The 24,269-nt window shown below is 38.7% G+C and overlaps 1 protein-coding gene across 2 annotated transcripts in view; it reads left to right on the top strand.

Annotated features, from left to right (window-relative positions):
• LOC131028967 (SCY1-like protein 2 B) overlaps positions 1–24,269 on the top strand; it is a 79,919-nt gene that overhangs the window by 34,127 nt on the left and 21,523 nt on the right. For both annotated transcript variants that reach the window (XM_057959351.2, XM_057959352.2), the window contains exons 6-7: positions 9,030–9,091; positions 9,269–9,355. In XM_057959351.2, coding sequence (XP_057815334.2) covers positions 9,030–9,091; positions 9,269–9,355 — 149 coding nt within the window. The remainder of the gene's footprint in view (positions 1–9,029; positions 9,092–9,268; positions 9,356–24,269) is intronic.

The raw sequence follows: 24,269 nt of genomic DNA, 5'->3' as shown, positions 1-24,269 counted from the left end.
AATGGAATATGTGAAGATGCCTAAGCAAGGCATACAAATTCGTCCATGATCTATGGGTAAGACGTGAAGACAATCAACTTGCCATGGCAAAAGACAAAAATTGGCTAAAGGAAAAATAATTTTGACAAAATAAGCACATGAAATCAAGGGTCAATCAAACGAACGGGTTGGAAACTTTTTTTCGACACATGAAATATTTTTGAATATTTTCCAACACTTAGAATTATTTCCAAAGGGAAAATAATTTCAACACTTAGAAAGATTTTCGAAAATTCAAGAATTCTGGAATTTGGAAGAAAGATCCAGAAGATTTCTTGCTTTTTTGGAATTTTGAGAGAGAAATAAAACTTTCCATTTTGGACAGCTTTAAAACATTAAAACACAAAAAAAATAATAAAAAATTAGAAAAAACAAAAAACACAAAGATGAAGCTTCTAAGTTTAAAATCCTTAAACTCTATATATTTTCAACCAGTCACTTTCAAAATTCATTATTCAGGTTGGAAATTTGGAGAGCAATTGAGAAGAAGTTTTCTCTCTCAGATTTTTGTGAGAATTGATTTTTGAAGAGGAATTTTGAAGGAGTAAAATTTTCTAAGTGTTGAAATACAAGAACAAAGTGCTTTTTTCTGATTTTAAGACATAATCATCAGAATTCAAGGTGAATTTCAGTCACAAGATCAATTTCAAATACCCAAAATCTGAGTTGGACTAAATTCTTCTATAATTCTGTCTTATTTCTCTCAAAATCCATCAATTTCTAGACAAAATTCCTCACTTTCAGTCTGCTTTTTCGCAGAAATTTAGCTTTTTGACAAGCTGAAAGTGAAATTTTCAAGTAAAAGGGTCTGATAATCAGAATTAAAATCAGCAGGTTGTCTTAAAAATAATATTTTTCATGTGTTATGCAAGTTAATGACCACCAAAGGAGCACCTTCCAGAAAAGCACCAATGAAGTTTGCTAGTAAAGGAGTACAATTGGAATCCAAGATCAAATCTAAATGGAAGAATGTTACAGACACTGACCTTGGATATGTGGACTTAGAAGAGTTCAAAAGGAGGATGTATGGGCATGATGGATACCTACTGACACCCATTGCTCGTCAAATGATGAGAAATGGCATCGTCTAGGCAGTTGGATTTCCACCAGCTGAAGAATGTGCTGAGCTGATAGTTGAGTGTGCTATGCACTACAACGCACAATCAAGAGAGATCATTGCACTTGATGGAAGGGTTTTAGCTAATCTTTCAGAGTAGCCATTCAAGAGACGTTTGGAATACCAAACTAAAATAAAACCTCCTACAAGACCAAAGAAGATACCAAAAAGATGTATGATAACTAGTCTGAACTCTATGCTGCAAATATTAACAAGTCATGGTTGGAAAAGAAAAGACCCCAAGGGAAAGTGCCGAAGAATCTGTTGCACATATACTTCAAAGAGGAATATGGTGATATCATCCTACTCCTGAATAGAGTAATGGGCAGCCCTCAGGGTGTGCCGTTTGAGACATGGATGTACCACTTCATAGATGAAATTACCTCGTGAGTCAAGATGTTCGATTGGTCCCGCATAATCAGCAACAATCTTCATGAACATTTGATAAATTTGGAGAAGGCAAAGTCATTCTACATGAGCTCCTACATTATCTACTCATTGGCCAAAAATTTTAGATATTGCGGACTGATTTGCAGAGGCGTAGTTGGCAATGGAGAAAATGAATTCAAGTCTTATGACTGTTATCCTCAGCTACAACTTAAGGAGAAGAGCCATTTCAAGCAAGTCAATGATGCATTCCTGATGTATATCACAAGGACATTACAAGGAGGAACTCACCAAAGGTTATCTCGTGAAGCCAAAAGTTTAATCAACAAGTATGGATCCTGGTTTATCCAGTTTCCAAAATTTACATACATAAAGAGTTCAGGGTTTTGATGGTCGTACTTACCGACTTCTGATCTATCGAACCAACATGATGGTTCTGCTTGAAGTTCTTAGACAACTAGAAACATATCAGAGCTTCAAAAGAATAAGGCAGAAGGGAGCTATATCCTTTCCATTCTTTATTGGAAATATGGAGGAGTCTTGTTCGACAACACAGGTAGCTAAAAGTGCCAGACTAGAAATGCAGTGGTATCCCTTTACATTCTACCGACCCAGAGCTAATTAGGATCCTCACAACAATATTTGATCAGTGAATGGAGAAGATTCAGACATAGAGTGGGCATAGAGGCTTTTTTGGCAAACGTTGCAAATGAATTTGACATCAGGAAAAGACTATGGTCTTGACTGCCAGTAAGCTTGATCAGAACGACTGAACCTTTCCTTGTGTTGGATCAGCTAAAAGATAATGCAGAATATACTCGGCCTAACTTTGATGAGCATGCACCTCTTTCTCCTATCAAATGGTCAGAACCAGAGCATGCAGACTTGACCACCTTGATGCGGCCAGTTAGGTGGTGGGTTGATTAGCAAAGTCATAGATTAAGACGGAGAAATATAATTGTTGTCATTTTATGACACCCTTGGTCCATCAGTGAGAACCGATCAGAGATATTTTTCATGGACCAGCGCTGCCCCAGTTGATCAAGGAGAAAAGCAATGGAATTATGAAGTGTGAAGTGTTGTCTTGTCAGAAGGAAGTTCCTAAGTCTTCAACCCTGGAACTCTGGAACCCCCAAGTTCCCAAGTTTCTAAGTCTTCAACTCCAGAACTCTGAAACCCCCAGGTTCCCAAGTTCCTAGTTCTTCTACCTCGGAACTCCGGAACCCCCAGGTTCCCAAGTTCCTAAGTCTTCAACCCTGGAACTCCGGAACCCCGAGGTTCCCAAGTTCCTAAGTCTTCAACCCCGGAACTCCAGAACCCCCAGGTTCCCAAGTTCCTAAGTATTCAACCTCGGAACTCCGGAAACCCCAGGTTCCCAAGTTCCTAGTTCGTCTACCCTGGAACCCCGAAGTTCCCGAGTTGCTAAGTCTTCCCAACTTCGACGACCCAGGTCTTCGAAGTTCCCCCAACTTCGGCGACCCGTGTCTCCGAAGTCTTCCAAACTACTTCCGGCTTGCAACACTTCCGGATGGCGTGATTGACACTCAAAGCTTTAAATGCTCCGACAACTATGGTGACTTACGCACCTTCTTTTGTGGAGCCATAGGGGTGCATTTAATGTTTTTGGTAGGATTTCCATCAAGGGAGGTACGGGGCCATGCTTGTTGTGGTGACTTATGTCATGTCTGCATACTCTGACTTTGGAAGGTCAGTTAATCCACCCTTCTCAGAGTTGCCTTTTGTGGGTATGGCTAGGTTGCTTGCATGTACAAGTCAAGTGCATGCACTTCCCTGCACTCCCAGATTGACATACAGGGGTCATGATCACTCTTGTAACCTTTTTTCTATATAAAGGTTGTTAAGGCTCATTGTAAAGGGTTCTCTCCCTGTTGGCTTGAGCTATTCCATGCTCTCCCACTTCTCTTGTATTTATCTTGCATTTGTGCAACTGTAAGTTTGGCCATTGACTTTATAATTAATTGAAATCACCATTCTTGCCTACTTTCAACTTATGTATGCTGTGTATGTTTCCTTACCTTCATCATAGGTGTATGTTTTGTGGTTCTTCTCTCATATATGCCGTGTTAAATTTATTTTTGAGTGTGACTTGTGGGAAACCTTCTCCCCTCTTGGCATTCAGTGAATTCTAACCTTCATACATGCATTGGGGTCACTCATACAACTGAAGTTTGTGCATCTCCTGGGTGTTTCAGTTGATTTTTTGGGTCATTTCGGGTAGGGAGAGGAACAATCTCTTCTTGGTGCATCACCTCCTTTTATTTTAAGCATTTCTCTCTTCCCTTTACCTCTACAATTTGTTAGGATAGGCCTAGGAGTTAGTTTTGAAGTGTTGAGTTGGTTCAACACCTGCAGTTGGATTGAGAAGGAAGCCGACCTTCTTCGGAGATTCAACCCCCTTGCGCAAGGTTCCACACTTCAGGGTTGTTTCAATGTTTCACAAGGTTGTTGAGTTGATAGCTCAGCAAGGGTGCAAGCTTTTGTGATAACAATAACCTTGACTTATGATCTGATGGATGAAGCAAAAAAATGCTCTTCAAATGTAGAGGCATCTCAAAGTGCCAGGCCAATTGAAAGTGCTAAAAGGAAAGGGAAGGCAATTGTGAATGAAGGATATATTGTTCTACCGCATCAGCAAACATAAATGACATATTGGCCATCAATGAGTCATTGGCAGACATGGAAATTCCTCCCTAGTTCATGGATAAAATGTAGAGTCAATCCATCAAGATGATGAGCAGTCTCCGTCTCCTACCAGCACAGAAGTATTGGAATTGGACATGAAATGGATGTTGAGGAAGGTTAATTTCAAGAAGGAATGATTTCTGCCCTTCGGGGTATCACAAGTGAAGAAGGCAATTAAGAAGTGGAAGGCATTGAGCAGCCCACTGTTCCTGATTGGTTGAAGGAAAGATTGAAAGTAAATACACAAGAAACAAAAGTTCAAGAAGAGGATGATGTGGCAGATTTCTTGGCCAGATTAGAACAACTTGCCACAAAGAAGCCAACCAGAAGGTTTTCCACCATCCAAAGAGTTGAAGCCGGCTGCAAGACAGTGCAAATTGCTGTGCCAAAAGTGGATAAGGCAAAGGGAGATATTGGTCCCCATGAATATGAAATCACTACAATCAGTTTAGGACCAACTACCAAGAAGCAGGAAGCTGAAGACTTGGATAATTCAGTTGCTTCCATGAAAGCAAGACTGGACAAGGAAGTAGAAAAGAAGAAGGAATATAAGAAAGAAGTTGAGCACCTAAGGGATTATATTCAACATTTGACTAAGCTGCTTGATCAAGCAAATCCAAAAGCCCCACCCACTTTTGAATTCATAGGATATAGTCAGAAATTCAGAGGAAGAGGTAGTGACGGCCAGTGAAACTAAATAATGGATGGAAAGAACAAGTAAAGAGGCAGCCACATTTGTGGAAAGGTTAGCATTAACGTATGGACAAACCTCCTCTTTACTCTCCAAGATTGCAAGCATGGTAGAAGCATGGGCTGATCTCTAGGATATTCAAGATAGAATTGTCCCATGTCTTAGAGAATTGAAAGGAGTTTCGAAGAAAGAACTAATTGATGGAAATGTAATTTAAGCAGGAGCTGCATATGACTTCAACAATTGGCACTGGACATTGGTTGCACGCAGTGAAGTCTTGGAGAACTGAAGGCAGATGCTGACAGAGCTGAGGAGCAGATAAAAGAAATTCAAGACAAGGTTTACCTTGAAGCTGGAGAGGTACTTGAAAAGGAAACTATCCGAGCGAGGGATATGAAGTTAGAAAATCTAAAGACCAAGACACGAGAGATCTTCACCACTGGACTAGTCCTGAAGCAGAATCTGGCTAAGGCATCAAACCTCCTGTCCATCAGAGATGCTTTCCAAAAACAGGAATTAGATTGGGAAATTACTTTTGCTATATGTGCAGATGATTTGGAAGGATTAGAATTCAGAGTCAGTGTGCTGCCACATGTCACGATGGAAGAGGTTGATCAGATTGTGCCCAAGTTCATTGAACATTTTGCCTCTCAACAACAAAAAGGGGTGCAATCCTAAAAGATAGCACTTTGTGCCATTTGTCTTACATGCACTGGATATTAGTTTTATTTTGGGAAACCCTAATTAGGGTTAGGTTGTCTTAATCTCAACCGTTGATCTTAGATTGATCTCGGCCATTCATTTGTTTTCAGAAACTCTATATAAACTCATTCTCTCATTTCATTCAATGTGGAGAGATTTATGAAATTGTTGCATAGAGCTACTTGAATAATAAAAAGTTCATTATCAGTATTGTTTTGAAGTCTTGTTGTTATCAAGTGGTTGGATGGTTGCATATTTTCTTCAACACTTAGAATAGATTTTCTTTGAGTAATTTGCTTAGAAGATGTTAGATGAATGAAGGATTGATAGTTTAGATTGGTGAAAATTTGCTCATACTTTCTTTGGATGGATGATTTCCATTCAATGTGTAAAGTTAGCTTGAGCTTTTGATGTGGATGCTTAACTTCTACTTTGAGTAATATTGTTCAATTGTTGGTATTATTCATAAGTATGAAAATCTTGAGCACAACCTTAGAAGATTGCACATGCTTTGCGTAGTTGTCCTAAGTGTGGCGAAACAAAGTGTCGTTTATTGGTTTCACCCAGTCTACACTGTCTCTTGAATTCTTAGCAGTAGTTAGAACTCCTAAACCCTTATCCTTTTTATCTTTTTTTTGAAATCCCAAATCAGAAAATCCCAAAACAAAGAGCATTTATTGATAAATTCGCTTAAGTCCAGCTTGTGAATGATACTAGTTGTCAAGCGTAAGTCCCCTTTGTATTTTAGCACACACTACCCAAGAAGCTATCCACATAAATTCTCCCGTTCACACATATAGACCTTGGAGTCGCCTTGTGGTCTTTCTCGCAATTTTGGCACAAGTAGTGATTTTGTTCAGGAGAGGATAGAGTATCCTTGGATATTTTATTCTAATGTTCGGTATATGATAAAACGTACACCAACAAGATCCCAGATATGGTACCACTTGGCTACATCTGTTCAAAAGGAATTAAAAATTAAATATATAAAATGATAGACACACTAAACAAGTTACATAATCAAACCGTTATATTATACGCATAAAAGTAAAGAAGAAAATAAGTACATAGAGTAGATAATTAATCATTCAAAATATTGAATGAGTCATGAAATATTTTATCACACTTGTTTATACTATGTGTTCATAATCAAACCGTTATATTATACGCATAAAAGTAAAGAAGAAAATAAGTACACAGAGTAGATAATTAATCATTCAAAATATTGAATGAGTCATGAAATATGTTATCACACTTGTTTATACTATGTGTTCAATATATGAGAACAGTCAATTTATTTTAACCTCCAGAACTATCATATTTATCTTCTTCAGAAGCTTCCAAAGCAACTTTTGGTTCCAGATGCAGTGGGATCAACAGCTGCTTAAATTTTGGAAGCAGATGCAGTGGGATCAACAGCTGCTTAAATTTTGGAAGCAGATGCAGTGGGATCAACAGCTGCTTAAATTTTTTTGTTTTTAATTTATTTATTTAATGCTTTTATGGTGACTCATATCTGGAGCATCACTCATTTTATTACTTTTGTACTATGACAGTCAGGTACCCAAGATTATAAAAAGGCTGTGGAGTTACCTGAACTAGTACCTATACTAGAACCATATTGGTACATGTATTGAGACCATAGTGGCATTCCATTTACTGTGCAATCTGGGTTTAAAACGGGAATAGCTGGGCAAAAACTCTAGAATTAAAGAACAATTATTATATTTGTATAATAGATAAAATTTTGATTTTGTTATTTAATGTCAAATGTAGTGGATAGAGATTAGCGACATAAGGCATTATAAATTCAATTATAAAAAGAACAAGTTGGATTTTTAATTGCAATAATTTTATTTTTACCAGAGGGTTTATGTAAAAATTATATGGTTGGTCTAAACTAGAAGAAAGTGCTACTATCATTAAACACACCCTACTATTTTAGGGGCAGCCTAATGTGTCATAGCAAAGTACAAACTCTCATTAGGATATAATTTAAAAACAACCCTCATTAGGATATAAATTAAAATTCTAATTAAAACTAATCTATTCAAAGTTAAACTTGGAAAATTAGAATGCCCAAACCTTAACCCTAAATGAAAATTTCCAATCTCCTAATGATTTTATTTCCCTTCTAGTGAAAAAATGAGCCCAAAAAGGAAAGATCTACTTAAAATCTTTTCAGAAGCACTTTCTGAAAAATTTGGGAAATGGCATGGAAAGTGAAGCAGGTGGTGATTGCTTGGGGTTAATTGCAAGTTTGTGAATTGTAATACTAATATGATTCAGACCTCCTAGACAGCACTCAATAACAGAGGAATAAGCAATCCAACTGAGATTTCTGTTGGACATTGCATGTTATAAATGTTTAGAAGAGAGTTTTTGTGACCTCAAAACTTTTTGAGGCCATAGCAGTAGCAATGAAAATACCATCTCACAAAAGCTAATGCCTTCAGAACTTTGATTTAATTTTTAGTTCGTCTGCTTTTTATGGATTAGCTTCCACTCACTAAATTGAAATCTAGAAGATTCCTCTGAACACCCTTCACACTTACAATCATCAAGGTGAAAAATTATTAGTTAAAACATGCAAGCCAATTGATAATTCTGCATCAAGTTTACAGTAATACCATATATTCATCTTGGAAATTGATTAAGGAACGAGAGGAAATTTGCTATGTCAAGAACAGCACAATTAGGGCAGATATATCTGAACAGTTACACATTTTTAGGTCTATCTCTAGAACCCATTGCTACATCGAGTCAGATAAGGTCATAGTCGTACAGACTAAAGGAGAAACTCCTCCTTGAGCTTGACTAATATGCCTGGAAGGACCCTTTCTCAAAAACAATATTGCTAATGCAGTCTTTGGGGGAAGCAAACCCAAAGAAACCATCATCTGCAGTGTGGTTCTCAAAGGCATTTTGTGACAACAGAGATGCAGATTAGTAAAGTGCAATCAAATTAGTGTAATTTACCATGCTTACAATGTGAATTTTGATTAAAAGAAGCTGGGAAGATTCCTTTGTTTAACATATGTTCTATTTGGAAGAGCAGAAAAAGAATTGCTTTTGGCAGCTGAATGTATTTAAATTAGAATACCAAGGTAAATTCAGTTTCTATTTTCCTGAATGTATTTAAATTAAATTATTAAGGTAAATTCAGTTTTTGTTTCCCTGAATGTATTTAAATTAGAATACCAAGGTAGATTCAGTTTCTATTTCCCAATAAAATATATTTTCCTGTTAGGAATAACCAAACAAATTTTGTCTAGGCAATGGAAGTAAATTTAAAATAATACTAAGAAAGGTAATTCAAATTTGAGCTCCTTTTTGGTAGGAAATAGCTCTCTGTGTAATGTTTTCTTACAGAGTTTGTTATATTTGTAGGTTCTTCCTTTTTTCGGGATGATACAAGATTACGTGCTCTCCGCTTCCTTGATCATATGCTTGTATGTATATTTTCATTTCATTGAGTTGATAATTTGGTATTATCTTAGTGCAGATTAGAACTGTATTTGACATATGGTTTTTTCAGAATAAATATGATATAATATTGAGGGCACACTCCAAAACTTTAGTGAGAAGAGCTTCTGTGGTAACATCTGGGATTCAATGTTGCATTCCAGGAAAGAGATAACATGCAGAAGTCGGAGTTTTTAAGGGCATTGTCCGGGATGTGGAAGGAATTTGATTCTCGTGTGCTTAGATATAAGGTGTGTGGGATTCTTTAACTTTCCTGATTCAGCCATGCTAGCCATATATATGCACACGCACACACACACATAAAGAAAATAAATATTTTTACAGGAAAGTGAAAGCCCTGAAATGTAGAATGGAAACAACAATGCAAGGAACAATATCATGAAACTTCTAATTTTTGTATTATTTAGTGAATCAGACAGTGGCAAGGATAAATTATGAAACACCACTGACATAGTATGGATTGGGAGCTTCTATAGCAGAGCATTATTTGGATATTATTGGTTTCTGTGGAACTTTTCACTACCTGAGCATATTTTGAATGTTCAAATCTTCACTTTTATGACCATATTCCATGAGCAGCCATTTCTGTATGATCTCTTTGACTCTTGTAAATTGGTGAAAAGACCTACAAAGCACACAAGCACCTTTAGCTTCTCTACCATTCGGAAAAGCTTTTTGTCAATGTAGTGTCTTATAAACACCACTGGTGTTGTAAGGATTGGGAACTTCTGTGGTGGAGCATTATTTGGATATTGCTGATTTTGTCGAATTTTTCACTAAAGTATTTTAATGTTCAAATCTTCACTTTGATGACCATATTCGACGAGTAGCCATTTCTTTATGATCTCTTTAACTCACGCAAATTGATAAATACCTGTTTAGCTTCCCTCCCATTTCAAAAATCTTTTTGTTAATGTAATGCCTTATAAACCTAGCTGAATTTACCTTGGCTTATGATTTGAGCAATTTTATACCAGAACTGCATTTTAGAAGGAAGTATTGTGAAGGTTGGTGCTGGACGTCAATGTCTAAGGTTGTGATGTTGGTTATGACATATTAAATGTGTCCATAAGCATTAGAGGATTTTGGAACATCCATTCACTTCTAGCTCTTAGATAATTATTAGTCTTAAGGTTGAGATGTAGGTTATGACATATTAATTGTGTCCATAAGAATTAGAGGATTCTGGAACATCCGTTGAATTCCGATTCTTAAGATTATTCTTTGCATAAATAATGCACAGCTTACAGGAGAGTGAATAGTATTAAATTAATGGTTAGTTACAAAATCAAAATCAGTTTATGGTAGAGGTGAATCCACAATCATTCCAACCATCTAAAGTGTGCACTAACATAGAATATATAACTAGAATAAATAGTACAACTTCATCAAATCATTGTGTGTTTTTTTTTGGTTGGTAATAGTTGATGATTTTATACACAAATTGAGATTTTGAACTAGCCCAAACGAGGTGGGGCTACATCCAGGGAGCCACCTCCCCAATAAAAACAATGCACTGAAGTGCCTGACCCCAAAGTAGGGCAATTGTTATATTACTACTTTGATCCCACCCTTTTCATGAGAGCAAACAATCATGCTGAAACTTCTTAACTCTCTTTTCTCTCAACCTTTTTACCTCTGTCCATCCTTCCTCCTGCCTTACTCTTCCAGCAATTTCAATATGGATCCCCCCTGCACATCCTCCCCCCTCTCCTCTCAGTTTCACGAACAAATTTGGTTCTCATTAGTCTCCGCTGCACCACAACACCCCACTTTTGAACCAGATTTAGCTTTCAATTCTTGATGTGCATCTCTACCTACCTTATCGGCATCGCTACCAGCATTAACATTGTCTTTGCTGTTTCAAGGTATTGAACTGATCATTATAAAGAATTACAACAACGATATTTCTAAAAAGAAACAGTGGTAAATAGAAACAAACTAATTCAAACTAATTATTTACAAAATATTACATAATTGACCGTTAATTAATAATAAATAATATTATTCTAATACCCTCCCTTAATGGTCAATCTGTCAACAACACCAAGCTGCTCCCTGAATTTAACAAACTTATCTGGGTTGAGAGACTTGGTGAGAATATCTGCAATCTGATCCACAGTTGGAACATGCTGCAATTGAACTGAACCGCCTTCAACAAGCTTCCGAATAAAATGACAATGAGTTTCCACATGCTTGGTTCTTTCATGGAATACGAGATTCTTGACAAGTTTGAGAACTCTCTGATTATCACAGAACAAGGGAGTTGGTCCTACTTGAGATATTTGCATATCTGCAAGCATCCGACGAAGTCAAATTGCTTCACAAGCTGCCTTAACTGCTCCTTGATACTCTGCTTCTGTCGAGAAGAGAGCCACTGTCTGTTGCCATGAAGCGTGAAATGTAGCTCACTGCAAAACTGAGATCAGGTCTAGTGGTAGTGAAATAGATGAGACTGCCCACTAGTTGCTTGAATGATGTTTCATCTACAGGAGGAGAATCAGACTTGGTTGACAACTTCAGTCCTATCTCCATAGGCGTGGAAGTAGGTTTACAATTCTGCATTTGAAACCTGTCAAGTAAGTTCTTGGCATACTTAGACTGAGAAATCAAAATGCTACCATCAATTTGCCAAACCTCAACACCTGAACAATAATGGAGAAGCCCCAAATCTGTCATATCAAAAGCCTTGCACAGGTCTTGTTTAATATCTGCAATCAAATGTATTGAACTGCCAATAATGATCAAGTCATCCATATAGACAACAATAAAGAGAACATCATCACCAGAGTGTGTGATATACAAATTTGGGTCAGAAGGACTAAGCTGAAAACCATGAGCAACCAAGTATTGATCAATCTTGATGTACCACGCTCGAGGAGCTTGTTTGAGTCCATAGAGTGCTTTCATGAGTCTATGTACTTCATGTTCTTTGCCAACAACCTTGAAACTAGGAAGCCGCGTCATGTAGACTTCTTCATGCAACTCACCGTTGAGAAAGGCACTCTTAACATCCATCTGATGGACTTTCCATCCAAACTGAGCTGCAATAGCGAGAAGAAGACGAATTGTACTCATCTTGGCAGTAGGAGCAAATGTCTCCTCATAATCAATGTCCTCCTACTGTGTGAATCCTTGAGCAACCAATCTGGCCTTGTATTTATCTAAGGTACCATTTGCATGATACTTGACTTTATACACCCATTTGCAGCTATTGGGCTTCTTCCCTGGAGGAAGATCAGAGAGAACCCAGGGGCTGTTCTTCAGAAGGCTCTGGGTTTCTGCGCCCATTGCCTGTTCCCACTTTGGAATCCCTTTTGCCTCTACATATGTCTGAGGTTCATAAATACTATGAATGTTGGCCATGAGAGCAAAATTAACTGTATTTTGCTGCTTGTTCTTATTTCTAGAAGATCTACCCTCGATGAGCTCATCAGGATGAAGATCATTGATGGTCTTAGCCCACCATTTAGGCTGGAGAGTAGAAGAGCCAACATTAAATGCATAAGGAATAACTGGAACTGGAGGAGGAACATGATTTGGAACAGGTGGAAGATTAGCATCATTCGGAGGAAATTCAGGTAGTGCATCATCAAATTCAAAATCTACATTATCCCTCCCATCAGGTGAACCAAATGGAAGACAGACACCCAAATTAGAATTCTTCAAAGGCTGATCCTCAAAATGCTGCTTAGATGAAGAAAGCTGAAATGGTCCTCCTTCATCAAAGACAACATCTTGACTAAAGATAAGACGATCAGTGTCTACATCAATCAATTGGTAAGCCTTGTGGTTGTCACTGTATCTTCTAAACATAAGCTTTTGACTCTTGGAATCCAACTTGGAGCGCTTGGCCTTTGGAATCCATACATGTGCTAAAGAGCCAAAAACTTTTAAATGACTGATCCTGGGTTTATGACCAGTCCATGCTTCCTCAGGAGTCTTCCCCATAACAACATGTGTGGGAGACCGATTAAGGAGATAGACTGCAGTAAACATTTCTTCTACCCAATACTACTTAGGAACATTTTTGTGTTCCAACATAGACCTAGCCATTTCTGTAATGGTGCGGTTGCGACATTCTACAACGCCGTTCTGCTGAGGGGTGTATGGCATGGTTAACTAACGTTTTATGCCACGTGTATCATAGAAAGTGGAGAAAGCAGTAGAACAAAACTCCCCCACATTATCAGATCTAAGAGTAATAATAGAAGAACCAGACTCTTTTTCTACTAAGGCCTTAACTTTCTGAAACATAGGAAACACATTTGATATCTGTTTAATAAAGCACACCCACATCTTACGACTGAAATTATCAACAAAAAGCAAGAAATACCTGCACCCAGTAACATAAGGCGTATTCATTGGACCACATACATTAGCGTGGACCAACAATAGTACCTTAGAGGCTTGCCATGAGTCACCATCCTTAAACGGTGTCCTGTACTTCTTTCTAGCCTAACAAGCTTCACAAAGTCGTTGATTTTGAGTTTGAATTTTAGGTAGGCCATGCACTAAATCTTCCTGAACAAGCTAAGCAAGATAGTGAATGTTTAGGTGACCATATCGTTGATGCCATAGACTGGTGATAGAGGAGGATTTAACTGCAAAAGCATGTTCAAGAGAATCACCTGTATCCACAAGTCTGTATAGACCATGATCCTCAATGCTGACAACTACAGTAGTGCGTGTCGCACGATCAACAATAGAACACTTGTGGGAACTAAAGATCACATCAAGCTGAGTAGAATGCCACATGATCTGACTCATTGAGAATAGGTTACGTTCCATGCCAAGAACGTAGTATACATTGAAGAATATGAGATTTGTTGGTTTTTTGTGTAACTAGGATAGGAAAATAAATAGGATTCGGATTGCCTTAAGGCATCATCCGAATCCTTATAGGGCAGGGCCCTATCTATTGTATAAATATGTAATGTGTAAAACCATTAAGGGCTGGACCTAACATGTAAAGGGGCGCATCTCTAGGTCCAATGTGTGGACCTATCTCTAGCACACACATTTTGTGGCGTATAGTCTTATGTATTGATCATTTATGATGGGCTAGGCCCAAATGATTGTATTATTAAAAGGACGCATCCCTTCTCCAAACGTGTGGTCCTATATCTTATTTAGCACATCTCTATGTAGCGTGGGCTCTTGTAACGTGGAAACTATATTGTTTAGGTCCCATGCTTATGGTGGCGTGTGGAACTAATATTATAGTGTTGGCCCCAAGGATGGATTGGGCTGACCCAAGATGGGGCTCAGCAATCAAGCAATCCGAATATTAGACAATCAATGTGAAGACCTTGTGCTCTGCAATAAAAGGTCAATGCGAATTCTGATCAAGGAATCAGCGAATTACTTCTGCCATCAGCATTTGCCATACATGCGATCTTGGACAGTGAATACATTGAAGAGGATAGCAAGTTCCTCTTGAAGGTCTACAAACATCATTAGGTCTGCAATTTTCAGTGAAGAACTACGAAGAGCTGGAAGCTGTATGCTGATGATATTCTTATATAAGAAAGAGATAAGTCTGCTATCTTCTGCTGTTACATTGTGCCCTAGCTGGGTTACGACTGTAACTCTAATTCTGCCCTAGGTTGACAGTTATATCAGATAAGTAATCTGATCTTTATTGCCATTGTATTCTACAATTAATAAAAGGATCTAGATCTGATTTGTTGCTGGGTTTTTCCTCCAAGAGGGAGGTTTTCCCAGGGTATGTGTTGTGTCTTGTCTCTTTTGTATTCTTGCATTCACATTGTTCTTTGCAATCTGATCACTAAAGTTAACATGGTATCAGAGCCTAGGTTTGCATGTGCAATGATCAGATTTACAGCCTAGACTTCTGTGTGACGGCTAGGGTTTTCAGATGATTACATGCACAATCAAGGTCCTTCATCTGCATCAATGGATTCCTCATCCTCTTAGCATCTCAGAACCTTCAAAGGTGATGAATCTCAATTTATTTCAAGGGAGATAGGTAAGTGAAGTTGTAGGTGAATTGAATCTACCTTATTTTGATACTTGCTGTCATCCTTATATATTTCTGCTATCATATATCTGCTATCACTTATATATTCAATGTATTCATGGTTGAATAGTGATAGTGTATATATATGGATGTGTATTAACTATTAGGATCCGAGTATAGGTAAATGTCTTCTATCTATATGTCTGAATCTGTGTGTTGAGGGTTTGTAAGGGTTGGTGTTTTGTTTTACTATATCATGTCTCTAAGGTAACCTAATGTCTACTCTTGAAGATAATGTTTTCAGGTTATGTCTCTCTGAAGAAAGTATTCCTGCATGACCTGAGAAGCCCTACCTCAATCAGATCTTGTCATCGAACTAATTATGAAAGCCTACCTTTCATCTCTCTCTTTTAAGATGCTATGGGTCCACTTCGTAAGTAAGAATGAATCATCAGGTTTGTGAATTCCTTATTTAGATAGGGTTTTAGAGGGAGTCTTGATATTTTTTAATATATCATTTCATTCTTGGGTTCTAATCATTATGGTTTAATAGAGGAATTGATAATATATATCTAATTTATATTCCTTGTCTATGGCAAAATGTTTATTTATCATGATACTAACCTCGATACACTGGGTGTATCATCCACCCTCTGCGAAGTGCAAGGTGGTAGTGCTCGCTCACCCTCTGCGGAGTGCAAGGTGGTAGTTCTTTCCACCCTCTGCGGAGTGCAAGGTGGCGGTTATTTCCCACCCTCTGCAGAGTGCAAGGTGGCAGTTCTTTCCACCCTTTGCGGAGTGCAAGGTGGTGGTTATTTTTCACCCTCTGTGGAGTGCAAGGTGAGTTCACCCTCTGCGGTGTGCAAGGAGACAGGTTGTTCTTCTCAGTAAAGAAGCTTATGTATCCTCTGCGATTGTGCATGATTTCTGCAAGTGTGCATATGGAAAGGTCTCTTTCATCCTCTGTGGATGTGCATGATGAAAGATAATGGTGTTATATGCAGGTTCCCAGGAAAGTGTGAATTTATGAAGCGTTGGCTTCTTCCTCTATAGGCATTGCAAGGAGAACGTCATGAAAGATTCATATTGGAATGTAATTGTGTGTTCAGATCACGATGTGTATATTGTTTGTACTCTTAGGGCTGGGCCCTAAACCTTGTAAATGTTCTTGCCATGGGTTTGTCCATGTGAATTTGATTATGTATTTACTTTCCTCCCTAGTTAAGAGGGAGTGTTGGTTTTTTGTGTAACTAGGATAGGAAAATAAATAGGATTCGGATTGCCTTAAGGCATCATCCGAATCCTTATAGGGTAGGGCCCTATCTATTGTATTTATATGTAATGTGTAAAACCATTAAGGGCTGGACCTAACATGTAAAGGGGCGCATCTCTAGGTCCAACGTGTGGACCTATCTCCAGCACACACATTTTGTGGCGTATAGTCTTATGTATTGATCATTTATGATGGGCTGGGCCCAAATGATTGTATTATTAAAAGGACGCATCCCTTCTCCAAACGTGTGGTCCTATATCTTATTTAGCACATTTCTATGTAGCGTGGGCTCTTGTAACGTGGAAACTGTATTGTTTAGGTCCCATGCTTATGGTGGCGTGTGGAACTAATATTATAGTGTTGGCCCCAAGGATGGATTGGGCTGACCCAAGATAGGGCTCACCTCTTGTATATATGCACAAGCATATCACTAGTCGAAAATGCAATCAAGCAATCCGAATATTAGACAATCAATGTGAAGACCCTGTGCTCTACAATAAAAGGTCAATTCGAATTCTGATCAAGGAATCAGCGAATTACTTCTGCCATCAGCATTTGCCATACATGCGATCTTGGACAGTGAATACATTGAAGAGGATAGCGAGTTCCTCTTGAAGGTCTACAAACATCATTAGGTCTGCAATCTTCAGTGAAGAACTACGAAGAGCTGGAAGCTGTATGCTGATGATATTCTTATATAAGAAAGAGATAAGTCTGCTATCTTCTGCTGTTACATTGTGCCCTAGCTGGGTTACGACTGTAACTCTAATTCTGCCCTAGGTTGACAGTTATATCAGATAAGTAATCTGATCTTTATTGCCATTGTATGCTACAATTAATAAAAGGATCTAGATCTGATTTGTTGCTGGGTTTTTCCTCCAAGAGGGAGGTTTTCCCAGGGTATGTGTTGTGTCTTGTCTCTTTTGTATTCTTGCATTCACATTGTTCTCTGCAATCTGATCACTAAAGTTAACAAGATTCCCCCCACCAGACTGTATCTGGACGTTGCCCTTGCCAACAACGGTATACTCTTCACCTCCTCTAAAAATGACTGAATCAGTATAGGGAGAGAATTCTGTAAATCAATCATGCCTGTGAGTGAAATGCCGAGAAGCACCAGAATCTATATACTAGGTAGAAGACTTCACATGGTCTGCAGGTCTTTTAGCCATGAAGGCATAAAAGGCAGACTCTTTCTGCTTTGTGTGCTCAACGGCATTAGCTTTAGGCTGAGACCCTCCTTGCTTCCGTTGTTTGGAAGCTATCCGATTGTGACAATCCTTGATCATATGGCCATATTTATGACAATAGTTGCATTGAACCTTCTTCTTCGAACAATCGTGAGATTGACTGGAGCCCTTCTGTTGAGATGACTGAGATTTACCTTTATCCTTGTGAAAGGATTTGGTTGCAAAGGCTTGTTCTGAGGAGGACGAAGTGGCACTGCTACCAAAATGTTGTTTCCTACCATCTTGCTGCAGTAGTTTGGTGCACAACTCTGGAAATTTCAGATCAACATTCGTTGAAGTAATGTTGAGAGTTTCGATGAAGTGCTTATAGGATTTTGGTAGACTTTTCAAGGTGACGACTACTATATCCTCTTCCTCCATTTTCCGACCAATAGCTTCGAGCTGATCTTGAATATCCTTAATCTTCGTGATATGTTCCTGTAAGGACATACGTTCATCTATCATAAAGGAGAACAACTGGTTCTTCAGAAAGAACGCTAGACTTTGTTGGATGTCTCATGCAATTCCTTCAGATGCTTCCAGATTTCTGGTGCTGACTTGCTAGAAGGAATCTGAGGTAATTGGTAATCTGTGATAGGGAGCTTGAGGAGCATGACAACTTCTCGATTTCGGTCATCAAACTTGTTGTGATCTGCTTCGACTGGGAGAGGACGAGACTCTTTTCCTAAAACACGATCATCAAGGCAGTGATATTCAAAAATATTTAGCATGCGCTGCTTCTAGGTGTTATAATTCTTACCATTGAATCTTTGACTCTGCCTTTTCAAGGTGATGACTACCACATCCTCTTCCTCCATTTTTCGACCAATAGCTTCAAGCTGATCTTGAATGTCCTTAATCTTCGTGAGATGTTCTTGTAAGGACATACGTTCATCCATCATAATGGAGAACAAGTGGTTCTTTAGAAAGAACGCTCAACTTTTGTTGGATGTCTCATGTAATTCCTTCAGATGCTGACTTGCTAGAAGGAATCTGAGGTAATTGGTCATCTGTGATAGAGAGCTTGAGGAGCATGACAACTTCTCGATTTCGGTCATCAAACTTGTTGTGATCTGCTTCGACTGTGATAGGACGAGACTCTTTTCCTAAAACAAGATCATCAAGGCAACGATATTCAAAAATAGTTAGCATGCGCTGCTTCTAGGTGTTATAATTCTTGCCATTGAATCTCTGACTGCCTTCCAACATTAAGTTAGTTAATGACGCAGTCTTGCACGCTTCCCAATGTACATAAAACAAAAATCAAAGAAGAGGCGATAGCATGAAATCCAATGCACAAATCCCAATGCAGATAATAAAGGCAGATGCAGGTACAAACTTCAAAAAACAGATGAAGTACGATTGACACGAATTTCGAGAAAATCAAAATAGGCAAAAGCCCATGAACCAGGCACCAAAAATACAGTGAAGCCGGAAGACAGAAAACAAAATCCGTAGTCAGCGCGAAATTGCGTTACGGAATTGTTCGCCATAGAAAATGGCGTCGTCGCAGGTTGTAGGTTGCAAAAGAGTCGCGTGGGAAGCAAAAGAATTTGCGAAAATCCGTCACGGGTAGAAACAAGACGACAATTGCGAGCCAAAACAGAATCACGACCGTCGCCACAGAGTAAATACAAAAAAATCGCGGGCCGAAGTTGCAGAAAGAAGATTGTCGCATGGGCAAAAAAAGGTGTGTTGGGAGGGAAAAAAGTCGTCGGTTTGCAGAGAAAAACGACGCCAAAGACAAACCCTTCGTATAGAAAATCTTGCTGAAAAATCGTGGGTTTTGAAGAGCTGAATCACTAAACATAGGAAACACATGAAGCAGAAAAGCAATGTCGCGTGAACCCTAGTAGAAATCCTTGCCACCGTGGACGAAAATCAAAGAGCCGAACTCAGAAGGTCGTGAAATTAGAAAAAAAACTTTGAAAAATTGCTTTCAAAATGTTTGATAAGATTTCTAATGGATTTTTTGTTATGGCTTTGATACCATATTACACTTAGTAATTGGTAAAAAAATTGATTGTATTTATAGAATGATCAATAGTTCATTATAAAGAATTACAACAACGATGTTTCTAAAAAGAAACAGTCGTAAATAGAAACAAACTAATTCAAACTAATTATTTACAAAATATTACATAATTGACCATTAATTAATAATAAATAATATTATTCTAATAGATTCGTGTATCATCAACATAACTTGGAGAGGGAATGATATTTCTCCATTGATCAAGGAATTTCTTGTAGGTGTATAGTTGTCTTGTGTGAAGGATTGATTATCTGCCTCCTTTTAAAACTTTTTTGAGTTGTGAAGTGTTTAAAAGTTCATCTCCCTACACCCATTTCTTCCTTGATTGAATGGTTCAATTTTTTTCTTTGAAGAAATGAACACGTGCCCTTTAAATTACTTACTAAACTTAGAATTTGTTTTTGCTTATTTTTTTCTTTTATCAATCAAAACTCGATGTTACAAGGTTGGACTATTGGTACAACATTTTTGGAATCATGAAATATTTTAAAATTACTTATTCATTTCCCACCATCCATTTCACTAATGAAATGGTTTTGATTTTTGTCTTGGAATGATAAGTATGTGCCTCTTGAATCAATTATCAAGCTCAAAATCTCTTTTTACTTGTTTTATCCTTTATTGATCAATGTTTGATGTTATTTTTCCCTTAATTGGGCAAAAAACACATCCTTGTTTGATTTTGCACCATTCTTCAATAACCCTTCCTATCTCCCCAAACATGTTTAATTTATGTCTTCTTGGCAGTGATACAAAATGCTTCTATGGGATGTGTTGTGACCTAATCACACATCACCCCATTCCAAATAGGGACCCCCTACTTTTTAGGTCCTCTTGGTCATTTGGTTTCGGTTCGTTGGGTATTTTCGCGACAGTCTCTTTGGTCTCCTCAATTTGCAAGTGTTTTGGGGTGAATTTGATCAAGTTTGCAGCTCGTTTGAGCAAATTTGGCTAAGTTTGGAATTTGTTTTATCCATTTTAGGGTTTCGCCCTTCAGACTTAGATTTGAGGACTTTTCCTTAGGCTTTTGGAAAAACTGAACATTGCACTACAACCAAGACCTTTCCAAGAAGCTACTAGTGAGATTTGAGCGAATTTTGAGCAACTTTCTATTTTTAGGAAGTTCCTATTTTTTAGGGATTTTGCTGCCTCTCGGATTGTCTTTATTTTGCCAAAAATCAAACTTACTATTTTTAGTAAGTATTATCCTGCCCCAGTTCGCCCTAATTTTGGTATTTTGAACTACTTACTATTTTTGGTAAGTCTATTTTGGCTGGTTCAGCACAGGCAGGGGTGCCGACATTGAAGACTGAGTATTCTTGAACCTTTGTCTATATTCGAAAAGTTTTAAAAAGCTGACAGTTGATCAAAAGTGGCTAAGTGTGGAATTCATTCCAGAAGTGGAAAGGCATTGAAAAATCTTCTAAGTGTGGAAGAGAAATCACTTCGACCCAAAAATGGCATCCTGATCTGGAAAGTGCAAAAATGGCTTTGGAGAAAAGCCAAGCAAGAATCCTTCACCAGAGAAATGCATCCAAACAATGAAGGTGGGTGCCAAAATGGGGTCTTGGAGGAATTTTCCTTCCAAGATCAAATTCCCGCAGTTGGTCTAAATGGCACTCATGTTGGGAGTTGGGCACTAAATTGGGGTTGTGGAGGAATTTTTCTCCAGCCCCTAAATTCTTGCACCATAGTAAATCAGTGCCCAAGCATGAAGAAGGGTGCCAAAGTGGGGTTGTGGAGGAATTTTCCTCCACCCCTAGAATTCTTGCACCCTGTTGATTTAGTGCCTAGGTCAAGTAAAGGGGCGCCAAACTGAGGGTTAGGAGGAATTTTCCTCCTTGACTAAAATTCCTTGACCATGTGGAATCAACACCCAAGTCAGTTATGGGGCCACCAAATTGGAGCCAGGCAGGAAAAGTCAAATTGAGTCAACTTCCTCCATGCTATGGAAATAGCACCCAAGTAAGAGGGGGAGCGCCAAACTAGGTGCAAAAGGAATTTTCCTCCACAACATATTTTCCTGCAGGGGGTCAAATCAGCGCCCAAGTTTGAGTCAGAGCACTAGGCAGGGGTAAGGAAGGAATTGTCCTTCCAAGGAGAATTCCTCCATGACATGAGAATCACGTTGAAGACCTCCCCTCAGGGAAAAGATCAAAATCCTCTCTCAAGCATGAGAATTCGCCCAAAAGTTGAAGAAATTTCGAGGCAATGACAAAATTGGTCAAGGGAGAGAATTTTCTCTCTCCTGAGCTTTGGAACTCAAATTTGGGAAAAAAATTCCTAAAAAATAGGGCATGTGACAAATTGATGAAAAAGCTTCCTTGGAACAAGATGAACTCAAAAAGCACAAAAAATTCTTACTAGATAAATTTTTCTCTCTCCAGGAATTTTCTCACCAAATATTCGGATGAACAGGATTTCTTTCCAAATGGATAAATCGACAAAAAATCTCTTAAGGAAAAAAAAATCTTTCGAAAATATCCTCGAATTCAAAATGGAAGGATTTTCAAAAATCGGCGAGTTGGCAACATGGAAAAGGGAATATTCCACGCTTATGACACAATTTAAGAAATAATGGAAAATTCCATTTTTGAACTAGATGATAATTGTGGGAGCCGTTTGCATGGCAAGCTATTAAGGAAAGTATGACACATTTTTTAATGCAGCTGCGAAGATTAAATTCTCGCCAACTTGGCAACTTGGTGAGGAATTCTATTTAAACGAAGAATTCAATTCATTTCTCACGTGCGATTTTGGAGAAAGTTGAAGCTGAAGAGAAGTGGCAAAGATTCAGAATCGAAGAATTTTGTTTGTTTTCAAGAAGTTCTTGATCACGGAGGTTTTGTTTTATTCCTGATTAGGAATTTATTAGCTGGAATTTCTTCTTCAACTGGAATTGCTTCTCCACCATCTTATTTAATTCCTTACACAGATTTTTAATGTTAATTTACCTTGTGTTGTAGGAATGGTGGAATCTAGCAAGGGTGCGGCTACTTCCTGACAGGCACAGATCAAGAACGAGATTCCTTCCGAAGTATAAAATTATTTCCAAGTGGAAGGTGTTGGTGTTGGAAATAAGCCACATCCGGACCAAGAGGGGCTAGTAGCTCAGTGGTAGAGCACCCCAGCAGCGTATGGAAGGTCCTAGGTTCGAGTCCTAGCTGGTCCATGTCTCAACATGGTATCAGAGCCAGGTCCAAGCTAGGAGCCCCAAGCACACGAGAGGTGTGGCTTAAGGGGGGGTGTTGGTGTTGGAAATAAGCCACATCCAGACTGACGATGGACTGGTCCAAGAGGGGCCAGTAGCTCAGGGGTAGAGCACTCCAACAGCGTATGGAAGGTCCTAAGTTCGAGTCCTAGCTGGTCCATGTCTCAACAAAAGGAAATCAGCGACACCAACCTTGGAACTTTCCAACTAGGAGCTTTCGGGCACAAGATTTTTGGAACAGCTGGACGCAATCCTTCACCTACTGTTGTTAAATTTGTCAAGAGCGGAATTGTTTCAGCTGTAGGCTTCCCTCCGGCCATTCGATGTCCAAAATTGATTTTGGAATGCGCGAAGCACTATGATGAAGAAAGAAGAGTGATCTTGACATTGGATGGCAAGCCTCTGGCAAACCTGACCGCCGAAGCCATTTGAGAAACTTTTGGAATTTCGGCTTATCATTCCATGACTTATAGACTTAAGGATAAAGCAACAGTAGTGTATGAGGCTAGTGTTGAAAGATGTGTTGAGCTTATTAACAAGACCGCAGTGTATGAGGTTGGTGTTGAAAGATGTGCTGAGCTTATTAACAAGACCAGGATGCAAAAATCAAGACCACATATTGGTGAATAGGATAATGGATGTTCGCATGCCTTCACTTTTGAAACCTAGATGTTCTTCTTTATTGGCGAAGTTATGAATGCCAATGGGATAATGGATTGGGCGAGATTGATAAGCCATTATTTGCATGAACAGTTGAAGAATTTGAAGGATAAGTGTACTCAATCCTTGTACACGAGCTCGTATGTGATTTATGCATTGGCAAGGATAGGCAGCTTCGACAGCTTACCAGGAAAAGGGCCCATGGGATGTGGGCAGGACAGTTGAAGGTCCATGAATGCTATCCTCAGTTGCATCTGTATGACACTAGTTCCTTTAGATTGGTGAACGACACTTTCACCATGTACTTAACGAGACTATTGCAAGGTGAACTTCACACAAGTGTCGTTGGAGGCCAGAGCATTGATATAGAAATTTGGGGCCCTGTACATTCAGTTTCCAACATTTACTTATATTTGGGGCCAAGGATTTTCCTTTCAGCCGCACAAACTTCCAAGGTATCCTACGGACAAATTGGTGTTACTGGAGCTCACTCGACAATTGACTGCTTATGACATGATCCAAAAAAAGAAAAGGAAGCTGTCCATTGAATTCCCCATTGTCTTTGGCGACTATGTAGAATTGTGTCCTTTGGCGGCGGCTGAGAAGTCCTTGGAGGAATTGGCATTCTACCACTTGACATTCCATACATCCAGAGCCTTGACATTCCATACATCCAGAGCCTTCTTTGATCCATATAATAAAATCTGAATGGTCGCCAAAATGAAGTTCGGGCATAAATTTCACTTGGAGGAT

This window comes from Cryptomeria japonica, chromosome 7, assembly GCF_030272615.1.
Source record: "Cryptomeria japonica chromosome 7, Sugi_1.0, whole genome shotgun sequence".
Taxonomy (NCBI): Eukaryota; Viridiplantae; Streptophyta; class Pinopsida; order Cupressales; family Cupressaceae; genus Cryptomeria; species Cryptomeria japonica.
The sequence above is the reverse complement of the archived record's forward strand: the minus strand, read 5'-3'. Positions and strand labels throughout refer to the sequence as shown.